The sequence below is a fragment of the Cupressus sempervirens genome, chromosome 6 (genome assembly GCF_028749045.1).
Source record: "Cupressus sempervirens isolate cs-2001-9-10 chromosome 6, ASM2874904v1, whole genome shotgun sequence".
In the NCBI taxonomy this organism is placed as follows: Eukaryota; Viridiplantae; Streptophyta; class Pinopsida; order Cupressales; family Cupressaceae; genus Cupressus; species Cupressus sempervirens.
Genome location: NC_143123.1, coordinates 623,127,312 through 623,138,808, shown reverse-complemented (window position 1 = coordinate 623,138,808; position 11,497 = coordinate 623,127,312). Strand labels below are relative to the sequence as shown.

The following is an 11,497-nucleotide window of genomic DNA, read 5'->3' as shown; positions in this document are numbered from 1 at the left end:
AAGTCAATTAAGGGAAAAAAAAGTCTATTTAAAATATTTTTAGTTTAAATTTAAATATTCTTTATTTAAAATTTGTGTTTGTATTTGTATGTATGATTTTTTTTTTTTTTGAGATAATATAAGCATAAGTAACCACTCTAAAACTATAAATATTTAACTTATTTCTAAATTAACTAAAAATATATTATTTAAAAAAAAAAAAAAACTTATAATGAAGTGATTAGTATAGAAGATTGAAATGAACAAATTGTTTCTACTATCCCCAATCAATGAGCTAAAATAAATATCAAATTTTGTTGTTGTTTTTGAACTTTGTAAAAATGAAAGAATTATTTTTTGGTTTTTGATAGTGTATTTTTTATGTTTAAAATAAATGATCTTCCAAATTCTATTATATTAGTTATATGTATTATAAAACTTAATAGAAATTTAAAAATACTAATATTTATCTATAATAGAAAATTAATAACTAGTTAGCAATATAAAGAAAAAAATATTACAATAGTAACTAATAATGTGCTTGTATAAAAATATTATTTAATAAAAATTACTAATAAGTTATAATTTAAATTTTATTAAATTTTTTTAATATAATAATAATTAATTGATTTAAATAAAAATAAATTTATTAAATGAAATTTAATATATTTTAAAATTGCCAATAGTGGCATGTTGTGATGGTTAAGTTGTTGCGTTGTTATTCTTGTCATCAAGGTTCAAATCTCATGGGGATGAGGTCCCTCGTTTGTGGCCTCACTGGTTCATAGCTCCAAGTCTTATAAAAATTATAGAAATAATATTGAACTAATATTCTAATATAGATATTGTATTATGAGGAAAAATTATGGCAAAGTGCAAGGATGGCATGGAAAGGACTTTGACCATGTTGGAGAGTCAAGTTGCAGATGAGGGATTGCGTGGCGTGGGAAGTTACTTTGACCATGTTGGAGAGTCAAGTTGCAGATGAGGGATTGCGTGGTGTGGGAAGTGTAGGGAGTGGTGGGGACCACCTCCCTCCTCCCACTCTCCTAAGTTTGACGCCTTTTTCTTTATTTGCGCTCATGATCTAGGCATTGTCTATACAGGGGCCAAAATTAGTTATGCAATATGATAATTGTTTACAGAAAAATAAATAAAGGGGGTAAACAAAAACATTAATTCCCTGCCTTATTAGGAACTAATAATAATCACATATAGCTACAAGTAACCTTCCTATCATCCCAACCATCACTTATCAATTTAAGATATTTGTACAAATTTTGCTTACAATATGAAAATGGTTGTGGATCTATTGATGGCCACGTGGCCCTTAATTTGCTGGCCACATGAAAATGAAGTCTGATCTGCTGGAATATAATATATTCAAACCAGCCAGTCAAAACACTGACATTGATTTTCTGTTGTACTCTGAACAGCAGATGTCAAAAATAACATAAAAAAATCATTTTTTTATGCATAAAAAAACACTTGGAGTGGACTACATAAATATTTTTTATAATTTGTCTCTATATAAGTAGAGTGTGCCATTATGAACATACACATAGATTGGACTGGAGTAGATATTTAAAATGCTTTAAGGAAGCAAAATAAAATATGGAAATCCCCTGTTACATTGTTAGTTGTATCACTTTGTGGGTTTCATTGCTTGTCGTTTCAATTCCAACCAGTTATGCAATCCATAGAAAGAGCTTCCCCTCTTCTTTTCTGTTTGGCACAGCTTCTTCTGCATACCAAGTAATTATAAGTGAACTTTGTGCACTTTACTTTTGCAAGCCTCTTTCAATTCACTTATGATTATTTGAAGAATTCATCCAATCAAAGGTGTCTAGAGATCCAAAAGATCCCATTCTTATTTTGGTTTAGATTTTAGATAACAGATTTTATTTATTCCTTCATTTAGAAGAACACACTCTCTCCAAATCACTTAAAGAACTATTTCTTATTTTGGTTTGGATCATGTATCTACTCACTCTTTCCATTTTCAGTCAATCAAGAAAAGTTATGCTGAACCATTTAATATGGGTACTTTGTTTGTGATGTTTAGTTTTAGTGTGATTGCATTACCTAATTAGTGAGTACAAGGGTGGCCTTCTTATTATATGTAGTGATATAATGTTACCTTAATATGTTTCTGTTTTAGTAAAGCTATACTAATACATTCTAGTTTGTTTGTCATGATGATCACAGATGGAAGGGGCTATATTTGAAGATGGGCGATGGCCCAGCATTTGGGACACTTTCTCCCATTTACCTGGTCAGTCTAGATTCCTCTTTTAGGTTTACAGTAAGGGGAAAGAAACTTCAGCCTTAGATGAAATGGATTTTAATGTACTAAATCTGCAATTTGGGTTCTTTTTGTTTGGTGGGTTTTAGTGGTGGAAAATGATTTTTGGGTTTATCATCATAAATTTCTTGAAGGCTATCAGTCCTGACAAATTTAAATGATCTAATAGTATATGGGTATTGGCAGGAATGATCGATGATGAAAGCAATGGGGATATTGCCATTGATCAATACCATCTTTACCAAGTAGGTGATCTTTTTATGCCTTCTTTTCGTTCTTGCTTGGTTTCTGTTGCCTCAATCTTGAAATTTGTTAAAAATGGTCAGATTGGCCTTGGATAAATTTGTGGAATTCAGGGAGATATAGAGATGATGGCAGAAATTGGAATGGATGTCTACCGGTTTTCTATTTCTTGGCCTCGTTTGATCCCAGGCAAAACTCTCACTGTTTGTTTTTCTCCTGCTAAAAGTTGTTTGTTTTATTGGGTGAGTTAACTTGATTTCATGGTGGGGAATTGCAGAAGGAAGAGGGCCAGTCAATGCTGGAGGATTAAAGTATTATAACAATCTGATTGATGGCCTTTTGAAACATGGTACTTGCATGTTCTAGAGAGCATTCACTATATATATAGTAAAAATATTATAGTTCAATCTGATTAATTATCTTTTAAAAAGTGGTATTCGAATGTATTTTAGATACCAATCAGTAACTATCAAAAGAAACGTAGAAACATATTAAACTATTACATTTAAGTATAACTATTTAGTTAAAAAACAACTTTGTTTATGAATAAATATCATTCTGTTGATGTGCTAACAGATTTGAGTCATTATACTCTTCCTAACAGATTTAAGTTATTATACTCTTCCTCTTCTTGTCATTGTAGAATACACAATGTGCTAATAGATTCTTTTCCTCTTCTTGTCATTGTAGAATACCTTTCAAAATTTAACAATTGTTTTTTACAACCATTGATAGGGATTGAACCATTTGTGACACTAAACCATTTTGATCTTCCACAAGTACTTGAAGATGAATATGGAGGGTGGTTAAACTCACACATTATGTAAGTTCCCATATCTCTCATATAGAGTACCGTTGCCTTGCCTTCCTTGGTATCTAGTTAGATTTCATAGTAGGAAAAGTGTTAGATGGGTTCTTTCATTCGGAAGTGGCTATCCTTCCTACAAATTGCACTGTTAACCAAATTTCAAAAAAATAAAACACAATGAATTTTTTTGAAATTTTTAGCATTTGATCTTATGATCTACATATATTTTGTGGTCGAAAATAAAATTTTTGAGTAAATTTCGTTGTATTTTCGAATCTGAAAAAGAATCATGTTTGACTTTTTTTATATCTTTGATGTATTTTGTCTGGAGATTAGCCAACGCCCTTTCATTTGAAGTTTCATCAAATCCCACCTCCTTGTTAAGGGGTTTGTTATGAATGTTTTCTTGTTTGTGGGCAGCAAGGATTTTGCAGATTATGCAGAGACATGCTTTGAGCTATTTGGAGAGCGTGTGAAGTTTTGGGTAACAATAAATGAGCCAAATTTACAAGGCCTAGTAGGCTATGATCTTGGCATAAATGCTCCTGGAAGGTGCTCTGTTCCTTTTGGAAATTGCAGTGCAGGGAATTCCACCACGGAACCATACATTGCTGTCCATCACAAAATTCTTTCTCATGCGGCAGCTGTGCAACGCTTTAGGAAGCTTAAGGTTGGCTCTTGACCATCATATAAATACTTTTATATTAATATTATTAACTTTTTCAATAATTCATGAGCTGATCACTTTCTAGAGCTTCTGATAGGCCACTCGAAATCTGAATGGCTCCGTTGGTCTTACACTGCTAGCACAGTGGTACGAACCACTTACAAATAGTTCACAAGACATAAAGGCGGCTGCAAGGATTATAGACTTCACTATTGGTTGGTATGCATTAAACGTAATCTATAAAAATGGCATTGAAAAATAGATTTTTTTTTGGTATTGGATAAATCTTAAACTAAAATGTCAAACAAACAAATTTGGAAAGATATAAGTGTCCTACGCAATGTTTTAGTTTTAGGTTTACAGGCTCCATGTTTTTCTACCTCTTGATTTGGATAAGGTTCCCACTTATGGATAAAGATAAGGACAACTTATATGCACCTTATAAAGTGTTAAATAGTCTAATTAAGTTATAAATTTTTATTGTAAATTGGTGTATTCAGGTGGCACTGTAGACGGTCCCATTTGTGTAGGGTCGTTCATAGGAATTAGGAAATATTTTATATTATCCAGGAATCTTTTTTCTATTGTGTATGAGAGAAGGGTACTTTTTGTGCTAAAACATATATATTGCAAATTTGATTTCAATTTTTTATTTTATAGAATTAGAAAATGATGGAATATATTATTATTTTAAGGTCAAGCTTAAAAACATATTAAAGTTTTGACTTATTTAGGCTAAGGGGTAGTAGGACCTACTCATCTAAGATCACACTAATAGGTAGTAGATTTCATCTAGTGATTTTAGATGACTCCTTTCTTAATGTGATTTAGATGAGACACTTAAGCAAGTCACACCTGTGATGTCAAATTATAGGAATAGAGACAAGGGTCCACCTATTAATGTGATTTGACACGAGTTGGATACACAAGTCAAAAGCTTAGTGTTTGTTGTTTAAGTCAAAATTTCACCTTCATCAATTTTCTTTTATCACACTAATAGCTAGTAGGGCCAACTATTGATGTTATTTTGATGAGCCATCTAAGCAAGTCAAAGATCTTATCTAAAACCATAGTAAAAGATGAGACCCATTTATTAATGTGATTTGATGAGCCACCTAAATATGCTATTTTAAAAAAAAAATCTCAAATCACAGTGATAGAGAGGATGACTTTGAACCATCTATATTCATGGATCTCTTTGTAGGGATCATGGAGTGCAAAGTGGACGCTTGCGTGATACCCACTATGTTCATGCACCAATAGTTTCTCTCTTTAAAGTAATTGAAATGAAATGTCCCACTAGTGGTGCACAAATTGGTCAATCACCAACCAAAATACTTAAAAAATGATTGACTATTAGTACATGTGGGATTGGCTATTAGTACACGTGTTTTCATTTTTGAAGCTCTTTAAGTTCTGGGGTATCTATGACAAAATTATCAGGCTTATTAGAAAACCTATCAGTTATTGAGTTTCTTTCCCTATAATGTTATTCAAAAAGTAGATAAGTTCCTTACGATAGTGAATTGTAGAAATCTTTCTCTTAACTAGAATTCAACACAATAGAATCCAAAAATTCCTTAGGATAGTGAATTGCAGAATCTCTTCTCTTTACTATAATGTACTGTTTAAGCCAAAGTTCATGTTCATCAATTATCTAATTAAAATTAAATGATATTTCTTCAAATTCTATTGTAGAATAAAATTAATTTTTTACTCCCCTTCAATTCAAACTAAAAAATTTGGGCACCCAATTCTTTTTTTAACTAGAATAATCTTACTGGTGTGTAGGATACTAAACCTATATTCCATGGAGATTATCCTGCTTCCATGCGCAGTATAGTTGGTTGTCGACTTCCCATGTTTACAGAGGAAGAGATTGAGACCGTGAAGGGGTCTCTAGATTTTGTGGGGCTTAATCATTACACTACAAACTATGTGGCAGATGATCCTCCCTCATCCAACCTAACAGATTATTGGGAAGATATAGCAGTAAATCTAACAGGTCCCTTTACTTATCTCTGCATACAGTCTTGATGAAATTTTAATGTTTTAAATCTGATATTAATTTGGGCTAGACAATGTATATTAATGTTTGCAGGTGTAAGAGATGGAGTTCCCATTGGTGAACTGGTAAACAATTGATTTTATTGAATTCTTCATAATGATATAGAATATGGTAATAAACCAAGCTGATATCTATGCTGTTATCTTGCAGACTGCTTATCAAACTTCAGTTATGAGCTTCTATATCGTTCCTAGAGGCATCAGGTTGGTCCTTGAATATGTTAAAAACCAATATCAGAACCCTCCAATATATATCACGGAAAACGGTGAGCAGCAATGGTACTTTTTCCTACTATTTTCATCCTATTAGGATAAATTCTCTATCATATTCTGATGATGAATCAACAATATAGAGTTTAATGATCTAGACGTTGGTACTAGAATCTTCTCAATCTTATAAAAACCTCAATTTTAATTTTATATGGTAATTATAAAATTTGATTAATAAAAAGTTAGTTTTTTTAAAATTAAATAATCGGTAGATCAAAAAGAAAAGTACAATATCAAAAGAGGGGAGGCGAACCTCAACCTCCTAGGTTAACTGGTAATCCATGATCAGTCAACTAGCACAATATGTAATAGTTTCAGCGAGATTACAAAAAGAGAAATTAGATAAGCTAATCCAGAATATCATCACGATCATCAATCCACGTAGTCCATCCTAGCTCTCCTTCCATCCAAACAACTTTCTTCCGCTCAAGAATATGAGCAAAGAACTCAAGTCTATCAAAAAAAGGGCCTCTAGTATCCTGCATCTCCTTAATCAGCCGCTTAAGGGCTTCTTCAAAAGCAGCCCGGTCATCAATAATGCTAGCTTGTTCCAGCCCATGTTTCATTTCGTAGATGAACATAGTAGCGTGCCCATCACGGAGAAATCTTTTTAGCTTGTCCTTCTCAAGTTTCATAATGCAGCACACCTGCGAGATAATCTTAAAGCTTATGAGTTTCAATTGAAACAAAGTAAGGGATCCACCAACATCTTGGAATTTGTCCTCATTTTTATTTTTCCAAATAAACCAAAGAATATGAGAAGAGAGAATATTCCAAAAAAAGTTAGCATCCTTCTTGAGACCAGATATGTTTCCAGGAATAGTATCTAGCACAGAGACATGATCAGTTATAGATATTCCAAAAAAATTCCATATAATCCTAGCAAAATGACAAGTAAAGAAGATATGTCTTAAATTTTCAGGAACCCTGCAAATAGAACAAGAGTTAGTATCACCAGCCTGATTTTTAATGGGAAGTCTATCAAGAAGAAGCTGCCATTTAAAATGTAAGATTTTGGGAGGAATATGAGATATCCAAAATTTGTCAAGGATTTTGTGCCATTCAAGAGAGTCCAAATTCATATACCAGGTGGTATTCAGGTGTGATAAGATAGAGTGATCTTTATTAAGCACCTTATATATATCTTTGGCTTTGATTTTATGTAAGAGGGATCTATCATCCCAACGAAAATATAAGAATCTATGAGAATCCACATCACATCTACGAGGAAGATTGAGGGGGTGACATGCATTAACTATCATATTATAGGTACGTTTATGAGAGTCAGGAAGGTTAAACTTAAGCCTAATATCCTGCCAACTCGCAAGGTTGTCCTTCTCCAAAATATCACTAAAGCTCTTGATACCAAGGTTGTTCCAATGTTTTGTAGAACACCCTTGAGTCAAGGCAAGAGGCTTGCCATTATGTTGCAGATTCCACCAAATAGAGCGTTCACCATGGATAGAATTATTGCTATCGAAGTTAGAATTATAGATAAAGCCCCTCACCAACTCCCAAGCCTTCTAGATAGACTTAAAAACCATGGAGCCTTGAACAGAAACAGGGAATGTCCCAGCAACAAAGTCAGCAAAGGGAAGGTTCTTCCAATATTTGGCTTGCTTAGGAAATCTAGATTGAATATTGTTTCTAAGAAGAATTTTCCAAGGCTCATGACCATCAAGAGCTTGAAAAATCCACTTAGCAGCAAGAGAGACCCCTTGAATCCTAAGGTCTTTAAGGCCTAAACCACCTGACTTCTTATCAATGTGACACTAGCTCCATCTAACAACATGTTTCTTCCTATTACCTTTACCATTAGACCATAGGAATCTCCTAATAGCCTTCTGAATTTCAAACAGTTGGTAATTACTAAACATCCAAACAGAAGAATAGTATATACTATAGGAAGACAAGATTTTTTGGCACACGTGCACTCTACGAGCAAGTGAAAGCACCCTATTATCCCACTTGTAGAGTTTCTTAATAATTTTATCCTTAACCCAAATCCACATGTCTTTGAGTGATGGGGAGATGGAAAAAGGAACCCCCAAATATCTAACAATCTTATGAGGTCTGCCCCATAAGTAACCAAATTGGAGAAACCAATCTGGAGGTTCCTCTTTCCATCCAAGCATGATAGATTTGGACTTAGATATACGAGCACCAGAGATGGTTTCAAACAGCTCGAGTTTCAGATTAAGATGCTGCATATTAAGACAAGATAGTTCAAGGAAGAGAGAGGTATCATCAGAAAATTGGATATTAAGAAGCTCAGAATTGTCAGGCAAGGAAATCCCATTAACTTTGGGAGAGATAGTATCATCTCTGAGGATATAGTAGAAGGCATTAGAAGCAATAACAAAAAGAGCAGGAGCAAGAGGACATCCTTGTCGAATGGATCAGGACAAGGGTATAGGATTAGATAAAAATCCATTGATTTCAATTCTAGCAGAGGAATCCTTAAGCAGCACTTGAATATATCTAACAAATTCATCAGGGAATCCAAAGGCCTGAAGGATAGAAAGGATGAAATCCCATTCGATCCGGTCATAAGCTTTCTCAAAATCTAAAAGAAACATAGCAGAATTCTGATTCGAGGACTTGGCCCACTCCATTGACTCCCAATTGGTGACAAGGTTTTCTAAAATATATCGTCCCTTGATGAAACTACTCTGGGTGGAACAAATGAAGTTGGGTAGAATATTAACAAGCCGAGAGGCCAAGGCTTTGGCCAGAATTTTGTATGAAACGTTGAGCAAGGTAATCAGCCGCCAATTCTTGACGAGAGATTTGTCTCCATCTTTAGGGATGAGTTTAATAATCCCATATTGATAGAATTACCCAGAGTGCCACGATCATAAGCTTCTGAATATAAATCAAATAGATCCTTAGTAATCCAATCAATGTTAGATTTGTAAAATTCAACAGGAAGGCCATCCGGCCCAGGTGCTTTATCCTTCTTAAGAGTAGATATAGCATCAAAGATTTCCTGAATAGAAATCCTAGCCCTAAGGTTGGAGACATCACCCTCAACAATTTTTTTAGGAATGAGCTCCTTGCATTTATTCCTAAGATCTTTGGCATTACTACTGTCTTCAGAATTGAAAAGAGCTTTGTAAAATTCCTCAAAGGCAGCAGCAATGTCATTGATATCTAGTAAGCTCCTGATTATTGGTAACAATTCTATCAATTTTCTCTTTACTCTGTTTTTGCTTAAGGTAATTAAAAAAGAATTTGGAGCCTTTATCCCCATATTTCAACCATTTTTGACGGCTTTTAACAGAGGCTCCAATGGTTTTAATATGTTGATGCCTCCTCAGAGAATCTCTAGCAGCAGAGACACATTCAAGATGAGATAAAGAGGAGGGATTAGCTTGGGCATCTAATTCAGCAGATTGAAGGTGGTCATTCAATTCATTTTCCACTCTTCTGTAGTTTTTGGCTTTTCTTTGACCTAAGGTTTGAAATATTTTCCTCCACTAGGAGACATTTCTATTCCATCTATCAACTTGAGAAGGGAAATGGTTAATAAGATTGAATGACCTAACCATCTTAACAACAATATCAATATTCTAGTGTCCAATTATAACATTTGATCTGTAGTAAAATTCCATACAACGAAATACACAAAAATGTTCACTTAAAAATAATAACTAATTATTAAGAATTATAGTTACAATTTTTATTATATTCTTACAAAGACTTACATGGCATTGTTTTCTGCTTTAAAACAATAGGACTAGCTGACAAGAACATGCACTCTGCCATTCCTTTGGAAAATGCACTTAACGATACAACTCAGATCAATTATCATGAAGAATATCTTTCATATCTATTGCAAGCTATCAAGTAAGACTCACATTTATATGTACGTCTACATACAAATTAGAATTGGAAGTGTTTAAATAAAATATATTTTGATTTGTTTAAGTAGTTTATTTGAAATTGCAATTAATAGATGGTTCTTATTTCAAAAGTTTGTACCATTTCAAATGAACTACATAAAATTTAGAATCAAAATTCTAAAAAGTGTAGATTTAGATTTCATATTTCTATGTTGAATAATAGAATTTGATCTAAAACATTGATAATAATAGTTTATACAAAAACATTGATAATAATAATCTATACAGTATAACAATTTACTACTATGTTGTAAGCTTTTGCTACACTAATAAATCAATCTTAACAAATAAGTTCATACCATTTTAAACAAATCACCTTAAATATCAAAACGTAAAATATACTATTTAAACCAAAATTCAAAACAAAATACCTTGACATGGTGGATTTCTCATGTTATAATGCAGAGAAGGGGCAGATGTACGAGGGTATATGGTGTGGAGTATAGCTGACAATTTTGAACTTACATTTGGATACAGTCTTCGTTTTGGGATCTTGTACGTGGATTACGCAGATCCTCTTCTCAAAAGATATAAGAAAAGGTCAGCCTTTTGGTTTAAACAATTCTTGGCTAATGAAGATGATCATGAACTGATACAAGTTTATGATCAAACTAGGAGTGAAATGCATAACAAGACAATGCTAAAGAGGCTCTAGATAGTTCATTGGATACTCAGAATAAGAAACCATCTGATTTTAATTGGGTCTAACTTGTAATACTAAATAATCACAAGGAAACTCCAATCAATTGTGGTCGTTGTTGATGAATCAACATTAACTTCAAAGGTGCCTTCAAATGTAGAAAGATCAAAGGCTAGCTTAATCAACAATGAAATTTCTTGTAGTGCTTATAAAGTTATCAAAGTTGCACAAATCTGCAGATGAATTAATGAAGCTTTTAAATAGGTTAGCAAAAGCACTAAAATTTTAGAGCTTGTAAGTTCATGAGAAACATAGAAAAATATTAAAATGATGATTTGCTGTTAGTATAACCAACCCAATACGATGAACAACATCTGCATTTAGTCGACCAAGTCATCTCTTTTAACAAGGCAATCAACTCCACAATGAAGCATAGAGAACTTTTCATAAGTATTTTATATGATAAAATATTAAATTTAAAATAAAATAAAAATAAAACTAAATGATAATCAATAAGAGAAATTAAAGCAGTCTCATCTAATAGCAAAATTTGAATTCTAACAGCAATATTACATTTTTACATGTTAAACAAATGTAAATAAAGTATAATAAT

At 32.8% G+C, this 11,497-nt stretch overlaps 1 protein-coding gene across 1 annotated transcript; it reads left to right on the top strand.

Annotated features, from left to right (window-relative positions):
* The first annotated feature begins 1,545 nt into the window (after window positions 1-1,545).
* On the top strand, window positions 1,546-11,084 carry LOC149553770 (coniferin beta-glucosidase-like). The gene is made up of 13 exons (XM_089789127.1): window positions 1,546-1,734; window positions 2,188-2,254; window positions 2,471-2,529; window positions 2,641-2,716; window positions 2,805-2,876; window positions 3,263-3,350; window positions 3,756-4,005; window positions 4,100-4,227; window positions 5,799-6,007; window positions 6,104-6,135; window positions 6,221-6,335; window positions 10,077-10,188; window positions 10,650-11,084. The coding sequence occupies exons 1-13, from the start codon at window positions 1,594-1,596 to the stop codon at window positions 10,897-10,899; spliced, it is 1,599 nt and encodes a 532-aa protein (XP_089645253.1). The 5' UTR covers window positions 1,546-1,593; the 3' UTR covers window positions 10,900-11,084.
* Window positions 11,085-11,497: the final 413 nt, after the last annotated feature.